We start from the raw sequence: 26,723 nt of genomic DNA, 5'->3' as shown, positions 1-26,723 counted from the left end.
TCAATCTCTAGTCCTGCCCACTGAAAACAACAGCATTCTATGAATTTCTATTTGTCAAAATTCTCATATTGAGGGGAAGTTTTCCAAGCTTTTAATTTCATTCCCAAAGGACTGTCCCTAGGAATTCTGGCTACTTCTCTCCTACTTTGGTCAATTTCTCTATTGTGGATTTCTGCTGCCCTTTCTTAGGAGCTGATGATTTTTGCCCCCACTTCTATCTCAGCTCAGATTAATACTCTTTTTTTAGATCACAACCTTCTAACCAGTTCAGGTGCAGCTTTAAGCCATCTTGTATCTATACAGGAAACTGGGGGTGGGGGTGGGGGTAGGCTACTTTCGTTTTCCTCGATGAAAACTGACCTTCTGTGTGACCATACAAAGGCTTCTGGCAAGGTCCCATCTCAGATTAACAAATCATACTTGCTGTATCTCTCTACCTGGTATTCAAAGTAGAGGGAATTCTCCTTTCCAACCTGGAAGCTCAACTTGATTCTCTTACTCTATTTAGCCTTATTATTCCTACTGTTCTCTCAAATTTCCTAATTAGAAATCCCCTTTCTCCTAACTCATCTCTCTCATCTCTTTTTCTTAAAGTTATACATACACAAGCACTGCACTGCTTTCTACTCAGCTGCTTTTCTCTGACTTCATTCACACAAGTTTAAAGAAAGTAGGGTACATCTTCCCACTCTCCCTGATATTTACACAAAGGAATAGTGTCTATGGATATTGGCCTGAATCTTTTCTCTTTTATCCATTAGTCCTTATCTGCTCTCTTGCTTGCAGAGTTTTTTAGAAGCATACAGAAGGCTACAAATTTGCTCATATGGGTAAACTAAGGCACTTCTATCGTTCTAGAATTCTGGGCAGGCCCCCATCTGTGTGGAATGGAATTTGGGGGAGCTCATACCCCCCAGAAATCACTCTAATGAGCATACAGGAGACTTAATAAGATGCTGACAGTGGAAAAGCAGCTTTATTTGGAGAAAACAGCAGGAGGGGGGGATGGAGGGGGGAAGGAAGGGGAAGGAAAAAGGATTGCCCACACAAGCTGCTTGCCCCTAGCAAAAATGTCCTCTCTTCTTCTACATACAATCATACACTTCTATAATAATCCTTATGCAAAATTCTCTTCCTTCCCTCTGTCCAATCCCACAGTGAGGTTTCAAATCTTGAGTTTGGGGTTTTCAACATTACCTACTCCTAAAGACTCCCCCCCCATGCTAAAAAAAACCCCCATAACTATCATGGGGTTTCCAGCCTAGGACGCTAAAGCTACAACTGAAACACCCTGTTCTTTATTCCTTCAGCCTATCTCATGGTTGCCATGTTTCCCAGGCTATAAACTCTTCCCAAGGTTTTTGAAAATAGGTCAGGAAAACTAAACATTTTATGGGGTGCAGTTTTAGTCTAAGGGGTCTTGAAAATTGGGGTCACAAGCCAAATACTACTCTGAGAATTACATAATCTTATCCCACCCAGGAGCAATGACAGGAGGAGGCATTTGAGCTGAATCTAAAGGAAGCTGTTTGAGGGGTTCCTAAGAGGTGCAGGTGAAGAAGCACTTTCCAAGTATAGGGGGCAGTCGCTCCAGAGTTGGAAAATGGAGGAGTGTGTGAGGAACAGTCCAGTTAGGATTGGTGTAGAGTTTAAGAAGGTAGGATAAGAAATCAGGAAGGGGTCCGGTGGTGAGGGGGAGTCTTAGAAGTCTTCCCATACATCCTTAACTGACTCTGGGGGCTGTTTCCTTATGAGGCAATGTTAGTACCCCTCCCCCTTCTGCAAATCTAGCTAGGGAACTAGACGGAAACCGCGAGAATGGGGAAAGCCTAGTGCTCTTCGATCCCAAAGTTAGTCATTACCAGGAGCCCCCGACAGTTGGCTCGTATCCCGGAGACCTTAACGTCGTCTTCTATTGGCTTAGACTTAGGGGTGGGATGCCTCTGGAAAGCCTGACGGGATTGGGGAAAACACCTCAATGCCTCGACCAATTAGAGACCTGGATCGAGTCAGAGCGGCCGCACAATGGGGCCACTAACTCTTGAGTGCGAGCAGCCTGCCGGGTTAGACGGCAGTTCTTCACGTCTCCGATAATTCGTTTCTCACCGGAAACTGGCAGGCGGACCCAGGACTGTGGGTACGGCATTTGGGAGGGGGCGGAGGCTTTCGGCTGGGATCTCAGTGGAGAATGAGACCCGGGAATCTAGATACTAGATACTGGGCCTGGATGGTCGGCTGTCTCTGTGAAGCGCCCACCGTTCCCGCTTCTCAGGGGGCCCTGACATCAGTGGCCGCCTTTGTCCGGAAAGACCTACTTTCTTTCCTGCGCTTTGGCCCTTTGAGGTTGAGCTTCCAGGCCGCACAGTGTCCAGTGCAGGCATTCAGTGTATTAGTCAAAGCATTTAGTAATCTCCTACTACTTGCCAGGGAATATGCCGAGCCCTGGGATTACAAGGAAAGGCAAAAAATAATACCTACTCTTAGAAAGCATCTGGTCGGTTTTTACACAATTTCCCCCTCTTCTTCCCCCTCCCCCCACAAAGTAATTAATATGTCTCATATGAGCTTTTTTGGGCGAAATTAATAGATCATGAAAACCCTTCAAAATATTTAAATTTTGTGGCATTTTAGGATTATTTTTTATTAATGACTTAGTTGTGATGAATAAATGAAGTATTCACTCTGCTGACATCGAGGAAGACTACATCTTGACCGAAAAACAACAGGAACTCTGCTTCCTCTTAAATTGTTCTAACTTGATTTCTTTTCCCTAGTTAAACTACTTTTTGTTTTGTTTTTCAGTGGACCACGTTTTTTGGACAAGGAGGGCATTTTCTGGCATTAATCCTCATAAATGCAAACAAATAAGTTCTAAATCTGGAATTCTGTGAAAGTTTTGTTCTTCTCTTTATGCCACCACTCCTGGTTCTTCAGTATTCAAGGATCTCAAACCCTAATTTTACAGGGCTCTTGAATCCTGCTGAAATGTTAAAAGTAGTTTCATTTCTGCCACTGAATGGAAGTTTTATATATATATAAAATATTAAGACAGAAGGTAAGAGTTATTTGAGGTAAGAGTTATTTAATTAACTCTTACCTTCTGTCTAATTAACTCTTACCTTCTGTCTCAATATCAATTTCAAGACAGAAGGGTTTAAGTAACTTGCCCAGGGCCACAGCCAGGAAATGTCCAAGGTCATATTTGAACCCAGTTCTTCCCATGCCAGGCCTGGTGATCTACTTTAGAAAGGTTTAAAAGTTCTAGGCATTGGTTCTCCTCAATCCTTGTCCCTCATAGCCTTAGTACTGGCTAAAGAAATGGAATACCTTGTATGACTTCCATGTCCCAAAAAATATAAACCCCGAATCTGGCAAAGTGCTTTCCAAATATAGATTGGTTAGGTTTCATATAGCAGAAAACTGATTTGAGGTCTAACTGATATTGGCTAATTGTTGTTCTCACAATTTACTTATTACAGTACAGGTGCAAATATATATCTTAGGGAATTAAGCAGTGACAAGTGTAGCAGGTATGGCTTCTCAAGTAGTATTCCTTACTGGGAAGGTACTTCCTAGGACATTTAAGGGAAAGAATTGGCAGAATGATAATAAACAACATATTCCAGGAAAGCAGTATTGTTCTGAGTTCAAAACTAATTATTAGAAGGGAGAAAAAGTTTAGTGCTGATTCTAATGGTAGATCTGCATATATATTTATAAATATCTAAATTGGATTTATTATTTATATATATATACTATTTTATATATGTAATTTGATTTTGAGAGCCCTATAAGGTAGTTTGGGTGCGTTTTTCACCATTTTACAGATGAGAAAATAGTTCAGAAAAGGAAGAGTAATATATAATGATGCTGAAAGGGTTAAGAAGGCCTTTCAAAGACTAAACAAAGGAGTTTACATATTTCATTTGGTCTTAAATTTCTTCTTTTCCCACAGATCTGAGAAGAATACTATTCTATGTTCACCTAATTTATTTATGATTTCACTTTTTATATTTAAGTCACCCATTTTGAATCTATCCTGGTTTATCCTGGTATAGGGTATAAGATGTTGATCTAAACCTAATCTTTCCCATACTGTTTTCCTATTTCCCCAGCAGTTTTTTGTCAAATAGTGAGTTCTTGTTCCAAAGGCTAGGATCTTTGGGTTTATCAAACACTAGCTTGCTGAGGTCATTTACCCCTAGTCTATTCCATTGATCCATCCTTCTATCTCTGAGCCAGGACCATATTGTTTTGATGATGACTGCTTTGAGTAGTTTATTTTAAGATCTGGTACTGCTAGGCCCCCATCCTTCCCATTTTTTTTAATTAGTTCCTTTGATATTCTTGGTCTTTTGTTCTTCTAGATGAACTTAGTTATACTTTTTTTCTAATTCCATAAAAAAAGTTTTTCAGTAGTTTGATAGGTATGGCACTCAATAAGTAAATTAGTTTAGGTAGGATTGTCCTTTTTATTATATCAGCTCATCCTACTCATGAACAATCTATTAGATACAGCCAAAGCAGTACTCGGGGGAAATTTATATCTCTGAATGCTTATATCAGCAAAATAAAGAGGGGGGAAATCAAGAATTAGGCTTGCAATTTACAAAACTACAAAAAGAACAAATTAAAAATCCCCAGACAACAACTAATTTGACAAGCCTAAAAATCAAAGGAGAAATTAATAAAATTGAAAGTTAAAAGAACTATTGAACTAATAAATAAGACTAGGAGCTAGGGCTTTGAAAAAAAACAAATTAAAGTACTGTTCATCTAATTTTTTTTAAATCCTTCCCTTCTGTCTTGGAATCAATATATTGGTTCTAAGGCAGAAGAGTTGTAAGGGCTAGGCAATGGGGGGTAAGTGACTTGCCCAGGGTCACACAGCTGGGAAGTGTCTGACACCAGATCTGAACCTAGGATCTCTTTATCTCCAGGCTTGGCTCTCAATCCACTGAGCCACCGAGCTGCCTCCTGGTAAATCTAATTTTAAAAAAAGAAAGAAGAGAAAATTACAAGATCAAAAATGAAGAGAGTGATCTTACCTCTATTGAAGAAGATAATTATTACAAGTACTTTGCTGATTTATATGGCAATAAATATGACAATCTAGGTGAAATGGGTGAATATTTACAAAAATATAAATTGCCCAGATTAACAAAAGAGAAAATAGAATACTTAAATAACCCCACATCAGAAAAAGAAATTGAACAAGCTGTCAAGGAACTCCCCAAGAAAAAATCTCTAGGGCCAGATAGATTCATAAGTGAATTCTATCAAACTTTTAGAGAACCTAATCCCAATACTATACAAATTATTTGACAAAATAGGCAAAGGAATCTTACCAAATTCTTTTTTATGACACAAATATGGTACTGATTCCTAAGCCAGGCAGGTCAAAAACAGAGAAAGAAAACTGGACCAGTCTCCTTAATGAACATAGAGGCAAAAATCTTAAAGTACTAGTAAAGAGACTACAGCAAGTTAGCATAAGGATTATTCAAGGATTATTCCAGCTGTGATTTATACCAGGAATGCAAGGATGGTTTAATATTAGGAAAGCCATCCACATAATTGTGTAAAGGATAATTTTAGCATTTTGACCTAAACTATATTAATTATTGGCCACCATGGATATCCCAAATAACAAAAAAAAGTACCCAAGTCAGTCTGGAAATTTATGGTGATTTAATTAATATAGTGGAAAGAAATTTAAGAAGGGAGAAGGAAAAGGGTGTAGGATTTCTCCCTCCTGGCTTGTGCTGGGCGGGAAGATTAGAGTCTCTAGAAGGTAAGGTTTTGGAGAGAAAAAGAGGAAGGAATCAGCCCAAACTCCAAGAGGGCTCAGCTAAGATGCCTGAACCTGAATTAGCTCAAGGGCAAGCTCACTGCCAAAACCCAGACAAATAGCTGCCACCATGCCAAGATGTCAGAATGCTTAGCACACTGCCAGCCAGAGACACCTCTCTGGGAAAAGAGCCCAAAGAGAGCAAGCTACTTGCCCTATATAGACAGTTTGGAGTCACTTTCCTGCATCTCATCTGTACCAATGTTAGCTTAGCTTGACTTAGGACAGCCCAGGGGTCTGTCTGCTGTTTCTGCACATGACTGTTGAAGGCCATTTTCTCAAATACTTAATCCTTGAGTATGGGGCAGACACTCCTGACCTTGTTAAACTAAGTAGGGTGGAGAAATGTAGAGTTCCCAAGACTTGATTCTGTTAAACCAAGTATCTCTATTGTTACTAATCAGGAGACAGCTAAATCAGATCTTCTAAAGTACGGTCTGAGTAGAGTGGAGTAGTTTTAAAATTCACAATTGACCATATTAATAATCAAACTAACAGAAATTACATGATTATCTCAATAAATGCAGAAAAAGTCTTTGACAAAATACAACACCCATTCCTATTAAAAACACTAGAAAGTATAGGAATAGAAGGGCCTTTCCTAAAAATAAGAAGTAGTATTTATTTAAAACCATCGGCAAGTATCATCTGCAATGGGGATAAGTTAGAATCTTTCCCAATAAAATCAGGAGTGACGCAAGATACCCATCATCACCACTATTATTTAATATTGTATTAGAAATGCCAGAGGTAGCAATTAGAGAAGAAAAAGAAATTGAAGGTATTAAAATAGGCAATGAGGAAACACTCTTTGCAGATGATATGATGGTATATTTAGAGAATTCAAGAAAATCAACTAAAAAGCTAGTAGAAATAATAATTTTAACAAAGTTACAGCATACAAAATAAACCCACATAAATCATCAGCATTTCTATATATTTCCAACAAAACCCAGCAGCAAGAGTTAGAAAGAGAAACTCCATTTAAAATCACTTGAAAAAATAAAAAATATTTGGGAATTTATCTGCCAAGACAAACTCAGGAATTATATGAATACAACTACAAAACACTTCACACAAATAAAACTAGATCTGAACAACTGGAAAACATTGTTCATGGGTAGGATGAGCCTGCTATCCTACATATTTCATTATAGAAACAACAGGGAGCTACTGGAATTTGTTAAGCAAAGGAGTGACATACAACTCATGCTTAAGGAAATCACATTAGCAGTAGAGAAAGGTTTGGAGTGGAGAAAAACTGAGGCAGAGAGATCAATTAATAGTTTGGCTTTGGCTCTGTTGAGCTACCAACATGATGCCCTTAGTCAGATATGTCAGTGGAACACTGAAGAAAATTATCATGGCTTTTCAGATTCCTCAGCCCCTAGTCCCTTTCTTCTTCAGCCACAAAATAAATATACATTGGGATAACTCGCATTTATGATACTTTATACCTTGCAAAATGTTTTCTTTGTATAGTTTTAATGAAATGTGTGCCTTTTCCCTCAGTAAATGTTTGCTTGGGCATTTTTCCTTTTGACATTCTCTAGTCTCATCATTTGGAGCTATAATGTGACAGATAATTGCAGAAGATCATAAACCTTTGTAAGGAAGTAAGAACTAAATAACCATAATATCCAGCAATGACTTAGCAAATTTTATAGTCAGCTGATTAGTCTAAGTTAAAAGGGCTACTTGTGTAGCAAGATAAATGTTTAAAGCTGTTGCTAAGCTCATGGGAAACTAGTGTTTGAAGAACCTAAGACACTAATCCATATGTGACAGCCACAGTGTAACACTAGCTATTTCAAAGCAGGATTAAACATTTTAAGAGTACTAGTAAGTATTCCTAAAGCCCTTTAAGATATTATATATATATACCTAGACTACCTTTCAAGTTGGTCATTCACTGGCTGAAGATGTTTACCAACTTGTTGAGGAATAAATGTTTGCACGTCTCAATAAATGTAAACTTAGAAAAAGACGTGGGAAAGCAGAGGAGTCAGGCATTACTTCTAGATTGTATGGGAGTTGGTAGTATGCATGACATTTATGCTAGAGGCTCAGTTTGTAATCATACTCTCCCTGGTCAACTCAGGCATTTATTAAGTTCTTCCTATGGGTCAGCACTGCTATTCAATTAGGATACCATTGCAAAAAACAGTCCCTGCCCTCAAGGAACTTACAAAATAATGAATTTACTCTCATTTTCTCAGAAAGAATTTTATTTAATATTCTATATTCAAGCCATTTCTAGCTTGGAGAGGGGACTACCGTGCCGCCTTCCTGGGGTCAATGAAGATAGTGTGGAAAGAGCCTTATAGATTTATTATTGATCAGGAGAAGCTCATAAGTGTTGTATTAAAGTCGCTATCATTAGTGAGGAACGATTCTTCCCCCTCCCACCCCCCACCCCCAGAACTAAAGGAAAAAGCAATTGCCCTGATATTTTGAGATCTTGTCCATTTATATTCCTAAATAAGCCTAGAAAAGAAAGATCCAAGCCAGGCCGTCCATGGCTACAGGCTCCGACTCGAAAACACCTATGTATAGGATCGTTTTTGATTATACTGCGGGTAACGCAGCCCCTTCCCCTTAGAGCCAAGCCTATGAGTCTGGGGTTTGTAACTGTGGGCAGAAGAAGGGAGGGGGAAGTCTGGGATTCTTCTGCTTGCGGTCCCGTCGGTGGCATCAAGCAGGCTCCCTCCCCTACCTGTCTTTCCCCTCCCCCAGATAACCCCGAGGCAGCCCCAGAGATTCTAGAGGAGAAGGGAGGGGCCAACCCCAGGCACCTCACCTTCCCTCTCAAAGTGCTGTGGACCGGAAAAGCGGCTGCGAGCCCCTGAAGCAACGATGTCGGGCGAGTCTCCCCGGAGCCTGGGGAAAGGTGAGTCCCGGGGGGCTGCGGATTAGACGCAGAGATGCAGCAACTCCGCCTGGTCCTTGATCTCCGCGGCTCCAGTGTCGTTATCCCGGCGGGCTTGGCCTGCTGCCCTTTTCTTTCCCTTTCCTTCCCTACCCTTCCGAGGGAGTGGACGCTCAAAGCAGCCTCACTGCTCTTGGTTGACTTTTCAAGGCCAGCGGGGGATGGGTAGCGGGAGGTGGGGTGGAGAGGGTAGCCGGGGGCTTGTGCTCCCGAACTGGCCTGCTCACCGAACGCTGGGCCTTTTTTGCAGGCAGCCCCCAGCCAGGCCCTGTTCCGTTGGGAGTTATTCGGCTCTACAGCATGAGATTCTGTCCTTTTGCCCAGAGAACCAGGCTCGTCCTAAAGGCCAAAGGAATCAAGTGAGTGAGATGTGCATATCGGGGGTCTGGGAACCTTGAGCATCAGGCTCCCTCTAATGGAAGAGACTTTCCGAACCCAGGGTTCATTGCAAATTTAAATGGTTCTTTTGAGCCAGAGGGCCTTTTTAAAATAAAAGAAACACCTGTGCTGATTCTTGAAGCAAGTTTCAAGTTAATCAACTGACCATATGAATTGTGACTCACATTCTACCCACCCTTGTACTTTGTTATGACCCTGAAGGCAGAACCTTTAGTCTGCTGAAATTATCTTATCACCTTTTGCATAATATCCAATGCTTTGCTTTCCATCTGTGCTTATGTAATAATGTAATTGAACACACACATTTTTTTCTTTACAAAAATGTTTTCACAACAGATTTTTAAGCCATTTGATAGTGCTCATAAATTAATTTTTATGCCCAAGGATTTAAATCCGACCTTGAAAAAATGTGTTATTCAACATGCACTTATTAAGTCCAAATTAATATGTTATTGTGCTAATTGCTTGATGATACAAGAGGATGACATGATGAAACCTGCATGTTAAGAAACCTGTACATCAATTTGGCACCTGTGTGGAGAATGGATTGGAGTGGGAAAGGCTGAATTGAAGGAGAAATATTAAGCTTAGATGAGATGAGATGATAGGGGCCTTCTAGAATTGTAAAAATTAAATGTATATCTTTAATAATAAAAATATTATATTTTAGGAGGTTTATTAAGGATCATTAGAAATCAAGGAATAAAGAGGATACAAAATAAAGACCACATGCCCATGGCTGATTAGCCCATTTAAAATCTCTGAGCTTAGTTTATCACCATACTTGCTGCATCATCCCAAAGAAAGAGGACATGGGATGTGTCACTGCCAGTTAAATACCAATAATGTGATCTTGCCAAAGTGGAGACACAGGAGAGATTGTAGGGAATTCTGGGAAATACCAAGGACTTCTAGGGAATTAAGTCTAAGGTTCAAAATCTCCATTTATACAGAATTAGGATGATTGGTGGTTATGGGAATGGAGAGAAAGGATTGGATCAGAGATATATTTACTACAGAGCTAGAACTGACAAAACTTAAAACTGGATATGAAAGGTGAAGTAGAGGAACATCAAGGCTAGCTGAGGTTGCAAATCCAGGGGTCTAGAAGGATGGTGGTACCTTAAAAAGAGAAATTAGAAAGAAGGGAGTGTTTGAAGGGGAAGATAATACTGTTCTGGGAACATTTGGAGTTTGAGATGCCTTTAGGATATCCATATTGAAATAATAGCAATAGGCTAACAATAATAAATAATTATTAAATAATTAAATAATAAACAATAATAAATAGGTAATGTGATGTGCAACATCTTAATTCTTGACATACTTTTCTCTTATATCTTTCAAGACATGAGGTTGTCAATATTAACTTGAAAAACAAGCCTGAATGGTTCTTTAAGAAGCATCCCCTTGGTCTAATACCAGTTCTGGAGAACAGCAAGGGTCAGCTGATACATGACTCTTCTATCACTTGTGAATATCTAGATGAAGCTTATCCAGGAAAGAAGTTGTTTCCAGAAGATCCATATGAGAAAGCTTTACAAAAGATGAATTTTGAATTTTTAAGTAAGGTAATTATTTTTTTTAATCTCCAATCTATTCTTTCCATACAATTTTACTTTTTTCTATTTTTTGAGCCACATCAATGATACTTACCATGCTATTCTTTCATTTAAAAATATCTGCCATTTCCCCTTCCTGCCAGTAGTTGGGGGGAGTAAGAGGAAGAATATATTGAAAATATTATTTTGAGTAGTCACTAGTACAGAAATTGGTTTTGGTTTTGGTATTATGACCATTATTATTAAAGGTAAGAAATGGTCAACTGGTACATGTTTGCTCTTAGCAGATAGCAGCATATATTTCTTTTGCTCAGAATTTGGGAGTACTTTTGAGACAGCCCATATAATAAAAACAACAACACAATAGCATTTATATGCCACTTACAGGGTTACAAAGACCTTTACAAATACTATTTTATACTTGCAACAATCTTGAAAGGTAAGTGCTGTTATCCCTGTAAAAATTAAAATTGATGTCAATAATAAAAATGTTATATTTTTGGAGATTTATTTGGTGATCATTAGAAATCAAGGAATAAAGAGGATACAAAATAAAGACCATGTGCCCATGGCTGATTAGCCCATTTAAAATCCCTGTGCTTAGCTTACCACCACCACCATGCTTGCTGCAAGCCCAAGAAAGAGGCCCAAGAGGACTGCCCACTCCCTAACATCCTCTGTCTACAGCAGCGGTTCTCAACCTTTCAATTTGTAGCAATGAGAATACATAATGCATATCAGGTATTTACATTCTGAATCATAACTGTAGCAAAATTACAGTTTTGAAGTAGCCACCAAAATAATTTTTTGGTTTGGGGTCACTGCAACATGAGGAACTGTATTGCGGGGTCACAGCATTAGAAAGGTTGAGAACCACTGATCTACAGTAAGTATGTAATGACAGGAAGTCAGTGGGCTCTCAGGAAATGCAGTTCATTTTTAGGGTAACAGATTTTGAATTATACATTCCCCCAGAGATCCGTGGAAGACTAGTCTCTCCAGTGGATCTTGTAAACTTTTAAATTACAATAATTTGGGGATAAAAGAAAAAAGAACACACCTATGATTGCTAGGCACATTGACAAAAAGCCAGTTAGGGGGCAGTCCCCTTCGGCATAAGCTTATTCATACAAAACAAATGCATTCAACCCCACACAGTTCAAATCACCACATCCCAAAGGTCACTCTGGATCTTCTGGTGTAGCATGTGGTCTGTGCAGGCATCTTAATGGTGCCTTCTCCAAATAGTTCACTTTTTGGATTTGAAGAGGTAGCGTGTTTTTTTTATCCTAAAATTACTCTCAAAAATAATTTAAACTTTGCAATTTAGAATAATAATAATAATAATACATTTACCCCCTGAAGAGGGTGTTAAAAAACACAGGGATCACTTAGGGATGCATGGCTGAGTTATGAGATATATGAATCAATTGGCAAGAGAAATAAAAAACATCAAAAAAAAGAAACCAAATAAAATAGAAAATAATTTATGGATGAAATATAGACTATCAAAGTCTTATGTGTAAAATTTCTAAGTAAAAGAAAAATTTATAACAGGTCCTTGAATCAGGGCCCAACTAAAGTAATTTCTATCCCACAAGTTTGTAGGACAAAATGCAGTAATATTTCACTTACCCATTTGCAGCCAAGACTACAGGAAGTTGCCATACTATAAGAGAGAACTAGATTATAGGAGCAAATGGGAGCCAGGATGGAGCCAGAATAATCGATGTCATGTATTTTATATAGAGTGTGTGGTACAAGGAAGACCTGCATTTAACACGTGGTAAACAGCCACAACCTCGAGTCTCACACATGATTAAGTCCTTGTGCTCTTTGCGCAGAATGTCATCAATCCATGTAGGATTGTTTTTGTCTCTTTGACTTTGTGCTCTATTTGGCACTTTGCAAGTAGCTTTGTGCTTCTTTGGCACTGTGCAGTGACTTTCTTTGTATTCCCTTCTCCTAGAATCAGATAGAATCATTAAGCAAAGTCCCATAAATTTTTTTAAATAATCATTGGCATCATTTTTATAGTCTAAAGCTTTTTGGGTATGCATTGACATAAGGGCAAATGTATTTTAAACTTATATTACTGCAAAATCAAAAAAGTTCAAGAAAAATCTCAATACTGTTGACATGTGCTTCAAATATAAAAAGGAGAGAAAAAATAAAACTGAAATAGTATATTGCACATGCAAGCAAAACAATAAAAAGTTTTAAAAATAAAAAAAATATATATCTTACAATCATTGACACACTGTGTCAGCTAGGGAAAAGTAAAATACAAAGGTTTCTCACTCAAAAATGAGATTCATTTCCTTTTCAAACTTGGCCATGATCCACTGTTTACAAAGTAATAATTTTTATAAAGAACAATAGTACAACAGGTAATGCACATTTAAGAAGTATCAAAATCCCCAAAGTTATAATAGTTATAATAATGACACTAGCAAACAAACCCTCTGTCATATTTTACATGAGTCTGCTATATGACATTTAAAGCTAATGGATAATTGTCACAGATTTTTCAAGTGTAGTAAATCTTTCAACCTTTGTTGAGATATTTTTAAACAAAGTAAAACTTATTTGAGTCTAGAACATTACTAAGAAATCTAGATTGTTCTGGTGGAAGTAAATTAAACTGAAGAGTTACAAATGGGAGATACCCCCTCTTAGGAGCTATCCAGGGGTACCATGCCCTGGAATTAACCTCCCAGCTCCTTTGGTATGAGACTATTATGTCCCATCCATTCACATTTTTACAAATGTGGGATGTGGGGATTATAATTATACTTCACTTCTGCTACTAAAATGGACCCTTTACCTCTTATTACAAATAACTCAGATGTAGGCAAAATGATCAGAGTTGTTGAAAAAAAATTTTTTAATCATGTCTAAAGATCCCTTAAAATCAATTTGAGATATTTAGCTCATTAAATTTACCAAAGGTTGTTAACCAGGTTGATGCGGTCCATCCATCATCTGTGTGACAATTTACATAGCCAAAATGGAAGAAAAAGTTGTTTTTATATGGGCTTATTCAATAATATTTGTTTAGTGTAGTTATAGGGGAAAGGTAACAGAATAAATATATCAGTAGTTAAAACACAGTAGATTAAACTGATTCAGCATAACACAAAAGTATTTAATACATTGATATATGAACTTAAACAACAAAATTAAATCTTAAAGCAGACAATCAGCCAAATACAATAAAATACAGAGACGTTCATAAAACAGTGTAGTCTGAAAAGGCTTAAAATTTTCACCTCCAGACTCTTTAAAGTTCCTTTCTCTATATAGCCTCCAGATTCTTTCTGTCAGATTTTTTTGACTCTCCCCTAGTGAGGGAGAATTCCTCACTGAACATGATGAGAAGGAATCTCAAATTGGATGAATCTTAGAGACTGGGCAGGCCCAAATGGCAAAGGGTTGTAGGGAGATGAGTTTCCTTCCCTGAATCTTAGGCAAGATAAGTGAAAAGATTAGTGCACTTGTGAAAAAACATCCTAAAGCTGAAAGCTATTTGAAATAGGTAATGCATTGCTCTTTCATAGAATGAGCCATGCTTGTAATTTACTTCTTATTTGGAAGAGTAACTTCCTTCTTCCCTTCCCTGCTGAAGTAAAATGCTAGTTTCCCCAGCCACATGGAGAGGGAGTTAGGAGGCTAATAATCATTGCCTAAGGAAAAGACACCCCAGTTTTTACCAGCTAGTTTGTGATTCTGAAGACATAGCTGCCGCTACCAGCAGCCCAACAGGTCTGCAGCTAGGGCTGAGTTGGGGTGGGAGATTAGGAGGAGGATTCAGGAGTAAGAGCAGGCAGTATCAGCAACAGCAATGCCAGAGGCAGCATCGAGGAACAGAGGAACATGGGCTCAAGAAGATGGGTCAGAGAAGTGGCTTATCTCTTTTTTATCGAGTCCCGCCGGCTAAAAATAGCCTGGCCAGTAGGGAGGGCAATCAGGCAAAAAGTAAGGAAAGAAATAAACAAACATACAAACTGGTAGGAGCTCCAAAGAGAGGATGGGTGGGTGGGGTGGGTGAAAAGCCTTGACAGGAGAAATGTTACTTAAAATTTATCTAGGATATCTTTAAAAAAAATAGAGAGTTTTTCTCATCCCTTTGTGGTTGCCAAAAACTGTAAAAATTAAAATTAATGTCAATAATAAAAATGTTGTATTTTTGGAGATTTGGAGATCATTAGAAATCAAGGAATAAAGAGGATACAAAATAAAGACCACATGCCCATGGCTGATTAGCCCATTTAAAATCCCTGTGCTTAGCTTACCATCATCACCATGCTGGCTGCAAGCCCAAGAAAGAGGCCCAAGAGAACTGCCCACTTGCTAATATCCTCTGTCTACAGGAAGTATGTAATGACAGGAAGTCAGTGGGCTCCCAGGAAATGTAATTCTTTTTTAGGGTAACAGATTTTAAATTATACATCCCTATTTTATAGATGAGGAAACTGAAGTAAACAGATTAAATGATTTGCCCAAGGTCCATAGCTAGTAAAGTATCTAAAGTCAAATTTGAACTTGGACTTTGTGACTCCAGATTCAGGGCTATTTTTTCCTCTGTGCCACCTAGCTGTAGAATAATCTTAAAGCTTGAAGCTAGAGACATGCTTAAAACAATTATTAAGAACTTATGACTGTAAGATGTATTGTAAGGGGGAAAGAACATAAGGATGGGAAGGGGTTCATGGGAAAGACTGTCCTTAATTAAAAGGGACCAAGTACCTAGGGAGAATAAGGGTAGAAAAATAGAGAAGGGAGTACCTTATAGCAAGTAATAAAAGGATAACATTTTGAAACTTGGGCTAGAGAGGTTTTGAGAGAAAGGGGAAAAAAGGAGCAAGACAATTCACTACTTGGTTTGGCTGGAAATGAAAACTAACTGGGTCTCTATATTCTTTTTGATTGTATGATGCTAAGAAAATCAGTTATGTGTAGAGTTATATAAACTCTCCTTTTAAAGTGTTCAGGATCCCATGTTAAAAATAAGCGTTTCTCTCCTGGGAACATAGGGATCCATATAATACATTGGAAAGCCTATAAAATAAGTCCTATGTCACAAAGTTATTATTCACAGGTGAAATAATATGTCATCTCCAGGGTCCTATCACAGCACAGAAATGACTCTAGGTTTGCCTACCATATAGGAACAAAGTAGCAGGTCTTGTCAAGTTGGAAAAAACCTTGAGTATGAACCTAATGACAAGTTCCAGCTTAGCTAAGATTGGAGGCTCATCGCCAGATAATAGGCCCACCAAGTAATGACACCTTTTGGCCACAGCAGTTTATGAAGACTGTCTCTTAGTGTTTCTGAGTGGCTGTGTCCTTTTGCTGGTGAAGGGATTCATCATTTAAGGATTACTCAGACTGACAAAATAATATAATTTATATAGTGTCTATGGGGCAGCTAGGTGGTGCAGTGGACAGAGTGCAGGCTCTGAAGACAGAAAGACATGAGAACTTCCTGAGTTCAAATTCGGCCTCAGACACTTAATAGCTTTGTGACCCTGGGCAAGTCTCTTAACTGACTTTGCCTTACTTTCCTTATCTATAAAATGAGTTGGAGGAAATGGAAAACCATTCCAGTGTCTTTGACAAGAAAACCTCAAATGGGGTCCTGAAGAGTCTGACATGACTGAAGAACAGTTTGAATTTGAACTCATTTTCCTGACTTCTGGCCCAAGCACTCTATCCACTTCCCTACCTAGCTGCCAAATTATAAACAAAAAAAATTATGGTTTCTTTAAAGTATTGAAATAAGAAGGCTTCACTGTTATTTTAACTGAAGAAGGAAAATATAGTTATCCTTAAACTAATCTAAGAATTTTTATTTTCTATCTAGATACCATCTTTGGCCAAGGATGTTATTATAGCAATTCAAAACAATGAACATGGTACCCCTAAGAAAGAAGAACTCTGTAATGAATTCAACAAATTGGAGGAGGTAAAGAATGATGCACAGTAGCCACTTCTGTTCTTCCTCCACCTTCTTGCCCAAGGCTTTTTGTATCTTGTCAGATCTTGTTAAATCCAGAAAATCCTCTGTTTCTCTCATTCTGCATTGATGTGTTCACACTTGCTGCATCTTATAAAAGAGTCTGAAAACAAGGCTTCTGAGCAAATTGACTTTAATATGATAGTAAGCTAATTACACAAGTCAGTGGTCTGTGGAAACACCCAATCAGGCCTAGACCCTGAAAATTAGTCATTGACAGGTTTTTATAGGCAAAAAGGGAACAAAGTTACCTGTTTATAGTTTTCTTGTTCAAATCTAGTGATTACCAAAACTTGCCTGGTTCTTGTGGCAGTTTCTGTGGTCCTTGTTCTCTATATGATTTAGGCTTGAAATGATTATCTTATCAATATTCTATAGTTAACTTTACTCAGCTATTTAATTTACAAATAACTAGGACTATCTCTTACTAATTGAATCAACAGATTTAGCTCAATAAAGGAATTTATCAATTAGTAAATCTAAATCAATAATCTTATCAATTTGAGCTGGGAGGTGTATAGTGTAGATTTTATCTCTGTTTTATAGATGAGGAAACTGAGGCTCAGATTGTTGAATGACTTACCCAACACTTCTAGTAAGAGTTGAACCCAGGTCTTAACTCCAAATCAGTATTGCATGCATTGAGCCACACTGCCTCCAACTAAGAAGAGTTATTTTTCCCCTTCCTTTCCCTTTTCTTTTTACTCCATTACATCTATTATAGCACTAACAAAGTGAGATGTTGACCAAAAATAATAGTTTCTCCAACAAGTAATCATATAAAAAAAATTTAGAGGCAATGTGGAATAGTGTAGAGATATTAAGTAGAAAGGGATCTTTGTGGACCACATATTGACTGCAAAGACTTCAGATTAACATTATATATGTTTTGTATTTTTATTTATTTTGTTAAACCCTTCCTCATTACATTGGAGAAAGCCTGACATTGCTGGTGTAGTGGATTGCGAGCTGCTTTTTAGGTTAGGAAGACTTGGGTTTAAGTTTTACCTTTTAACACATGACTGGCTCTGACTGAGTGTTCCAGGCAACTGCCAAAGACTAATCTTACAGAGCAAGTCCCCATCTGCAGTGGCAGAAGGAGTTCCTTATCTATGCCAATGAAATCAAAGACCTGATCAAAACCAAAAATAGCCCATCCCACAAGAAATTGAGAAAAAAATTTAATTTACAAATTTTGTAAAATAGATTAGTATTGTTAGATATCTACACATTACATACATAATTACATATACATACAACATTTGAAAAAATAAATGCCTTAATCCAATTCCCTCTTTTTCAAACGTCCCAGATAATAACTATCTAATTCTTGATCCACACTTCGATCATGGAGTGTAGACTTAGAACTGGAAGGGACCTTAGAGGCCATCTGTCTTAAAGGAGGGAAAGGCTTTGCCATTTAAAGTTAAAGAAACTGGGACCCTGGAAGCTGAAGTGGCTTTATGTGCTTAAGATGCAGTGGGCAGCCTGAGTGGCATGGGCCTTTCTAACTTACCACTGGATAATTCTTTACTGTGGGGATAATTATTTTTTAAGTTAATGTCTCCCTCCAAATCTACTTATTCTCTCTTGTTTTACTTGGGTCAGTCTTGCTTCCCTTGAAAGAACCGACTGCCATACAATATTCTTTTCTTATTTTTTTCCTCAAGCAGGATCTGGTTTTAATCTCTTCTTTTGTTTTTTTGTTTTTAAAATATCAATGTTAGATCAGCCACTTAAGAAAATCTATCTAGCCAGCAGATTAAAGACTTCCAAAGTTCCTCCTCCTATCTCTGTGCTGATAAGCTCTCTCTATCCAGCCCCAGGCTGTCTCCTGACCTTCCCTTCCATATCCCCGGCGTGGACATTTCAGATTGGATGTCCTGTGGACATTTGAAACTCCTCATGTCCCAAAACGGACTTGTCTTCTATTTTTGTTTGTTGTACAAGAAAAATAACAGCTAAAATCATCTGTCCAGCGTTTATTCCTCAGTCCCAGGCACACTGCTGATCTAACTTAATATGACGTCATCTTGGGGTTGTCACTTAACCTTTATGGGCCTCAGTTTCCTTCATGTAAATCAAAGAGCTGTGATTTCATGCCTTTGCTTCTTACCTCTGCTCTCCACAAGAGGGAGCCTGCACTCTGAGTCAGGCTGTGTTCACCTCCACTCTCCATGCCGGGGGCCAGTTCCTGGAATCTCTTGATGAGTGGAGCCCCTTAGTGGCGTGTGCCTGGAAGGACGTGTGGGCCCCCTCACTGGCTAGCTCTTCCCTTTAAGGCCTAGCTACTCCCCTGCAATAATCTGGTTACCTTTCACCACAGCTAATGGCTTTATGGGGGACAGGAAAACAGAAAGCTTTACTGGATTGTCTAACAGTCTCTCGCCTGATTGACTCATCCTTTGTTGTCAAATCAGAGTTTGTGCTCATCCTTTCAAACCTGGACATTTAGCCAGGCTGGAATTAGGAAGTTGCCCTAAAGATAGGGTTTCCAATTCCAGATAAACTTTCTAGGAACCTGGAAGAGACTGCTGACAAAATAATGTAACAATAATAACTTCACCTTCTTTTAACTTGTTAAGGTTTTTCTACCTATTTTCCTCAAAATGTTGTGAAGTATGCAAATATGCCTCTTCTAGGAAGCCTTCCCTTACCCTGACCCTTAATCCTATACAGTAATCGTCTTTCCCTCAACCAGACATCTTGCAGCACATTATCTTATATCTCTCTAATGTTGTTATTATACAGACAGTGTACCAGACTGTAAGTTCCCAAGGGCAGGTATCATAATTGAATATTATAATCCTCTCTCTACCTCCAACCCCCAGCTCTGTTCTATATGTATAAAAGACATATAATAATGGAGTGGAGTTTTATTTCACTTGAATTAAGTTATTCCATTGGATGAGAGGCAGAAAGGAGGGAAAAGAAAAAGAAAAACAATTTTCATAGCCCAGGAGAGAAGACTTTTTTTGTGGCAGCAATCAGTGTGGGATGGATGGGAGATGGGAATCTGCTATTTCCCAAGTTAGTCTAGGTCCCCTCCTCTCCTCTAGATTGTCCTCTTGTACTTACAATCTGTTCTGCTTCAGGTTATAGGGAAGACTCAAAGGAAGGAGGCCATCGTGGATCCTCCCAGCATTTCTTGTTGTCTCATTTACTCTCTTCCCTTTGGCATCTTTGCATCTTCTCTCTTCTCTTGGTGAAGCAGGAAAAAGCAACTATGGAGTGGGGCGAGCTTCCTCTAAAAAATCATAGCTGCATGTGACGAAACCCTTCCAAGAATTCTTTTCCCTCATCTGTCCATCCAGTATATCTGCCAGACAGTTCTCTTTTATTAAGTAGAAGTCCCTTTCCCTGCCTCTTTCCTAACTTAGCTGGATTTAGTGAAAACAAAAATAATAACATAACATAATTTGTATAGCAATTGTCTTAGATCTATATACTTTCTATATACCTTATTTTTAAGAGATTTCAGATCCTTTTTATCTATAACTATCTGAAGATAGCTTTTATTCCTTTGTAGACTATTTAAGAAAGTTTCAAGGATAAATTTGTGGGACTTTTAGTTTGGGGGTTTATTATTTTTCCTTTACTTGAGTTAAAACCTCATCCCAAACCTACTTATTCATTCTTTCAAATCAGTTTGTCTAATATGTCATAATTTGTACATCATTCTTCTCTTAAGGACTGTACTATCTATTTCACAGCTAAATTCCACAGACTTTTTCTCCTTTGTTAAGTTTTAGTTTTAACCTCTTCATCATAATAACAAGCATTTATTAAGAGCTTCCTATGAGCCAGGCACTGTGTTAGGTATGGATGATACAAAGAAAGGCAAAAACACAATCTCTCTTCTCAGAGAGTTTCCATCCTGAAGTCTAAGCATGCAACCCATGTACAAGTAAGATAGATGGATATACATAAGTCTACTGGTTATATATGTGTGCATACATATGTTTGAATTTATAGGATCCTCTGTGTGTGTGTGTTTGTGTGTTTGTAAAGCCTTCCCTCCATTTGTGACTAGGCATCAGGGACAACCAGGAGAAGGCATGGGGTCAAGAGATGGGGTAACAACAAGAAGGTCAATCAGTGGCCCAGATCTTTAGAGTATATGGAGAGGAATAAAGTATAAAAGCCTGGAAGTGTGTGAAGGATCCAGTTTGTGAAAAGCTAAACAAGATTTGACATTTAACCATGGTGATAATAGTGAGCCACTAGAGTTTATGGAGCATAAGGTGACCTGGCCATCCACAAGAAGATCTGCTGGCTAGCTGAGGGGAGGATTGTCTGGATTGGAAAGAGACTTGAGGCAGGAAAACCAATGAGAAAATTATTGCAGTAGTCTAGGAGTGAGGTGATGAGCAAGAGTCATGGCTGCTTCCAAGGAAAGCAGGGAATGGGATGGAAAAAGCAAGATCTGGCAACAAATTGCCAGATATGTGGGGTGAATGAAAGTATTGAGCTGAGTGTGACGTCCTAGATGACTTGGAAGATGTTGGTACTCTGGGGTATGTAAGGGTGAAAAGAGATTAATTTTATAAAAGGTTGGACTGGATTATATTTAAAATAGGGTAACCAGGAATTTATATTAATTCCAAAGAGATTTATTTACAATTTATTTACAGAATATAGAAAGAGTGAAGTAAGAAAACCAGAGAGAGAATAGGGTAAGATATCTAGCCCAAGCATTAAGTAATTTACTCGGCTCCTGCCTCAACCTGGGCAGGGAGAGTTAGTCCTTAGGCATTGGCAAAGCTGAGGACCTGGGGAAGTCTCTCCTGAGGCTAGTCTTTTCAGAAAATCCAGTATGAAAGGAGTCAGTCTTTCACTCACCACATCTCTGTCACCACATCTAGTCAGCAGATTCTCCACCAGCTTTAACTCCAAAGAAAGAAAGAACCATCAGTAGAACTGCCTTCAGGAAGTTATAACTCCCTTTTAAAGACACTTTGTTTTGTGTCACTTCCTGTGTCTTCCTCCACTTTTTACGTGGACAAATCATAGTCTAAAGCTTTGCTTAGGACTGCCCAGGAGACAGTCAGTTGATTCTAATTCATCACCCACTATTGCACACATAGGTCACAGACCTCCCACTTAATCATTAAGTTTACACTTTTGGTAATTAGGTCTAAAAATGGGCAGATGTCCCCACTCAATTTTTAAATAGGGTGTTTACACTTTTGGTGATTAAAAATAGGCAGGGGTTACAATTTAATCTTCACAATCAGGGGAGAGTTAAATTTAATCTTCACAGGTAGTAATAGGAAAGTTCAGAAGAAGGGAGAATTTAGCATGAAAGACATTGAATTGTGTTTTAGACATCCTGAACCTGGGTCATATGGTGTGAGCTTGAAGGTGAGAAGAGAAGTTAGGCCTGGATAAAGATCTTATAGATAATCATTGAACCCATGGGAGCTGATGAGATCACACATGCAAAAAAGAGAAGAGGATGCAGGACAGACCCTTGGGGGTGCTCATATCTAGTGGGTGTGACCTCATTGAAGATTTTGGGTTTTAGATTTAACCAAAGTTGCCTCCTTTACTTTAAAGAGATCTGAACCACTAATTGACTGTAATAATTCAAAAGATTTATAAAGATTTTTTGTATTGCAGGTAATAATATTTGCATTTTAGGGATAAAATAACTGAGGCTCAGAGAGGGTAAGATGACTTTACAGAATCATAGAATTAGAAGGGATATCAGAGTCCCTTCATTTAACCTATACTTGATTAAAAAAAAATCCCTTCTGTAACATAGCCAAATTTTGAACTCAGAACCCTGTGTTTTCAGATTTGGCTCTATTCACTGAGCCACCCCACCTGCCCTTTTTGCTATCCCCATCCTGATACTCTTCTAACATTCACGTTTGTTTTCCTTATAACTATTACATATCCTGCCCTCCCTCTCATGCTCTTCTCCTTCCTTCCATTATCCCTTTTCTCTCCTATTTCCTTTTTCAATTTAAGGTACTTCTGTAATAAGATTTGTGTGTGTGTAGTTCTGTTCAGATGAAAGTGAAGTTCATGAGATAGCTGTTCATCTTGAATCTTTTACCATGATTAAGTACTCTTCATCTTATGTACATATATGATAATTTTTTCCTTCTCCAGGATAATTATCTGCCCTTCCCATTTTTATCATTAACTGAGGCCATCAAAACAAAACAAAATGGCCCCCAGGTCCTCTGTCATATTGACCTTCTCTATGATCCTTAAAGATAATAGGGGTGGGAGATTTGTTTCTAACATGTAAATAATTTAGCCCTATGTATTCCCTTCCAATTTAAAAAATGTGTGTACTTTCCTGTTTCTCTTTGCTTCTACATTTTCATTTCACAATATCTGTGCAATTCTGGCTGTTTCATCATGAATGTTTAGTAATCTTATATTTCCTTCAAGGTCTGTTTTTTTCCTGTAAATTTACTTTGATTTTTATACTTTGTGAAACTCTTGTTTTTTGTATTTTGGAACATCATATTTCAAACTCCTCTTCATAGAATAAGTGTCAAGTCTTTTGTGATACTTTTTGGCTGCTTGTAATATTTCTTGTTCTTGCAAGCTCTGAATTTTGGCTATAATTTTCTTGACAACTTCTATTTTGAGGTTTTTTTCAGGAGATGACTGATACACATTTATATTTTTTTCTCTCTAGATCTAAGAGTTCTGGAAAGTTTTGATTTATAATGTTTTGAAATTACTGAGGTTTTTTCCATGCTTTTTAAATAGTCCAATAATTTTTAGATGATCTCTCCTTTGTTTTCTGGGGGTTTGTTACTATATTTCTTAACATTTTCTTCTGATTATTTTTCAATATTTTTATTTTGTTCTAATATTTATTATTGTCCTGTATAGTTGTTTTTTCTTTGGCCCTATTCCAATTTGCAGTGCATTCGGTTTGGGGGTAAGCTCTTCTATTTTGTCTCTTGTTTTATTTCTTCCAGGTACTCTTATAGTTCTTGTGGCCGGATTCTCTCATCTTGTTGTGGGGTTGTTCTGTTTTTCAGGGTTTATCTCCTATTAATCTCTCAATCCAAGGTATTTCCTTGTAATATTTAATGTTTTCCTTGGTTTGCTTATCTCAGCAGCAGCTTTTAGTTTGGGGGCCTGTGCTTGGATTATTGTACTGCTGCTGCACATGTGAAAGGCCCTGGTCGACCCTCCCTAGCCCTGAGTGTGTTAGCCAAGACTAGATTTGTCCTTCAGGGGTCTCTGTGGTTCCTGTGGAATTGGGGCCTGCCTGGGACCTTCCTCGTGTCATAGAGATCAGAGCTTCCCCTTTTGTTTGTGCTAGACTCTGCCAGGGGCTTTCTCTACTGCTGTTGAACTCTGGGCTCCTTTCATGGGGCATCACAGTCTCTCTGGACTCTGTTGGAGAAGTCTCTAAGCGATTCTCCTTAATTCTTTTAAAACTGGTACAGTTTTATGCTTTGTTGCATGGTCAGAAGTGGAGTAGGCTATCATTTAGAGGCTGTATTTATGGAAATCGAACCACCCTCATAGTTTAGCCTGGCTAAATGTCTCTTAGTTTTGGGGGGGACATAGCCAAATTAAATTCAACATTAACATAGCTATTAGCTCACCAAAACTCTTGATATTTTTACTAACTGTGATTTACACCATTCCCTCAAGTACGGTACCTACTTAGCAAGGGTTTGTCCTGTTCGTTTAAATTGCTTAGATGAGGCAATAGAGAGAGCACACATAACTGAAAGCAGCAGATGGAAACTGGTTCACCTAATTCTTCTACCATCTAGTAGGCATCAAATAAACAAATAGATACATAAATGAAAACTTTTTAATTTTTTGTCCAATTTTTCAGGTTCTTAACCGACAAAAGACAACTTTTCTTGGTGGAAACTCTGTATCTATGATTGATTACCTCATCTGGCCCTGGTTTGAACGGTTGGAACTATATGAGATACCTAAGTAAGACATTTGACTACTTTGTGGTAGATTTCCTGTAAATGGAGCATAATTATTGTTGGAATAGTGTATTACTTATTTAGCCTTTAGATTTTTGCAGGCTATGATAAGTCATCTGCATTTTTAAAAATAACTATAATAAACTTTTAAGAACAAAAATCAACAAAATTTCAAAACTATTTACCATAAAATGTTATGCATATGAACAACAATTTCTCACTCTTTTATCCCTTTGTATTCACATTGATTATTCGATTGTGTAAAGATCAATTTTTAAAATAAGATACTGCTGTAGTAAATATAAATGAGTTGTTCTGCCACTTATGTCCAGGGCCAAGCTACATCCAGATTTCTGCTTTGTTCCTTTGAGTGTATTTCTGTAGACCCATGTGTCCAGTTATTCTCTGATGTTTCTCCAGGTCTAATGTCTTTACACAATACTGACTTGGCCCAGATTGCTTAAGGTAGTCTCAAAGCTATAACACACTTCAGCAGCCATTTGGTTTTTTCTTCCTTTCTAAACTTATGAAGGTTATCTGCTAACACACAGGCTACTGTACATTTTATTCAGTATCACAATGTCAGGACCCTTTAATGTTCAAGAAGTATCTAACTAGCAAGCACAAGATAGGTATGGAAGGTCATCACAAAGAGTAGGAGGTGAGGACCCTTACAGCAATAACTCAGACTATGTTCTTATTCATGCAGGCCGGGGAAGGACAACTGAATAAACTCATTTGATTCCTGCCTAGAGCAGTCAGGGCAACATGATTCCAAAGTGGGAGAATCTTTCCTTTCCATCCACGGGGTCTGGGAAGTCCAGTGCTGTTTCTGCAGAGTAACTGAGGCTCTAGCCTGGGGCACGGGGTACCAGCTGGCTTTGAAGTCTTTGGATGCCGTCCTTAGCATTAGCCTCTTTGGAAGTAGAAGAATTAGGTATAATATCTATGTGGCTCTTCTAAAGCCTAGTTCTCAAATTAAAAAACAACAACAAAAAACCCACGTCCTTTGAAGCTAAAGTGAGGTCTTTCTATAGAGTGGATTAAAAGGACAAAATAAAACAAACAAACACAATATCAGAGACTGACATTTTGGGGCACCTTCCCTTCATTCTGCTTACACTTCTGTTTCTCTTGCACAGCTGCTTGGACAAAACCCCTGCTCTGAAGCTATGGGTTGTCGCCATGAAGAACGACCCTATCGTTGCAGCTCTCCTCACTGATGTGAAGACATTTAAAGGCTTCTATGATCTCTACTTTCAAAATAATCCTGATGCCTTTGATTATGGTCTGTGAGGGCCTGTGTGATGGAGCACTAGCTGCAGAATCTACTGCTTCATCTTTGGATATTTCCAAAAAATATAGCCTCACAACAAAATAATTGTGTTTGAGCTTGTGTAAGGACTGTAAATCCTTTTTTCCCCAAGAAGCTCTCAATAAAAATCTTAAAATGTTCTAAAGGAAAGCAAACTATTCATCTTCTCCCCATCTACTAGTTCCTAACTTTTGTGTTGGAAAGCTTCCCTACTCTGTGTGATTTTGGAAAATGCCAAGCATTGAACCTTTTTAACAGTTCGGAACTTCTCTCACTTAACTTGTATGACATCTTGATTCTTCCCCATTTTATTTGGGCTGGTATGTAGAGGTTGAGAACCTTGTTTGAAGGTGCCAGTGGTGAGTGAGAGTGAAGGAGCGGGAAGAAGAAGAACTCAACTTTAGGATCATCCCAAAGGTTTGTGTATATCCATGTAGGGATGTGTCTTATCTTAACCTACTTAAAGCAACGTTTATGGATCTTGGGGACGGTGCCAGAGATCTAATGACACAGAGAACTCCCTAACAGAAGTAACAGATTACTTTATGTTGCTGAACAAAACAAGCCCATATTTCACTGGCATTGTCAGGGGCCAGGATGTCTGCATTATAATATTCTTTAACAGACTTCCTGGCTGAAAATATAAATATAAAGCACATTCCAAATGTAGTCCTAGGCAAACGTCACTCACATGAACTTGTTTCCCGGTTTAACCTT

At 38.3% G+C, this 26,723-nt stretch overlaps 1 protein-coding gene across 1 annotated transcript; it reads left to right on the top strand.

Moving 5' to 3' along the window:
• The first annotated feature begins 1,980 nt into the window (after window positions 1–1,980).
• Window positions 1,981–26,151, top strand: LOC100022164 (glutathione S-transferase omega-1-like). Its single transcript, XM_001368721.4, has 7 exons — window positions 1,981–2,137; window positions 8,588–8,741; window positions 9,031–9,139; window positions 10,528–10,750; window positions 16,608–16,709; window positions 24,589–24,695; window positions 25,834–26,151. Exons 2-7 carry the CDS (start codon window positions 8,708–8,710, stop codon window positions 25,985–25,987), a joined length of 729 nt encoding a protein of 242 aa, XP_001368758.1. The 5' UTR covers window positions 1,981–2,137; window positions 8,588–8,707; the 3' UTR covers window positions 25,988–26,151.
• Window positions 26,152–26,723: the final 572 nt, after the last annotated feature.

The sequence above is a fragment of the Monodelphis domestica genome, chromosome 1, assembly GCF_027887165.1.
Source record: "Monodelphis domestica isolate mMonDom1 chromosome 1, mMonDom1.pri, whole genome shotgun sequence".
In the NCBI taxonomy this organism is placed as follows: Eukaryota; Metazoa; Chordata; class Mammalia; order Didelphimorphia; family Didelphidae; genus Monodelphis; species Monodelphis domestica.
Note: the sequence above shows the minus strand (reverse complement) of the source record. Positions and strands in the feature narration are given on the sequence as shown.

Bases quoted from the DNA above. Each gene is read 5' to 3' on its own strand.
- LOC100022164 (XM_001368721.4), top strand. From the start codon at position 8,708: ATGTCGGGCGAGTCTCCCCGGAGCCTGGGGAAAG. The intron at 10,751-16,607 runs GTAATTATTTTT...TTTTCTATCTAG, and splicing joins ATTTTGAATTTTTAAGTAAG to ATACCATCTTTGGCCAAGGA. The intron at 16,710-24,588 runs GTAAAGAATGAT...CCAATTTTTCAG, and splicing joins AATTCAACAAATTGGAGGAG to GTTCTTAACCGACAAAAGAC.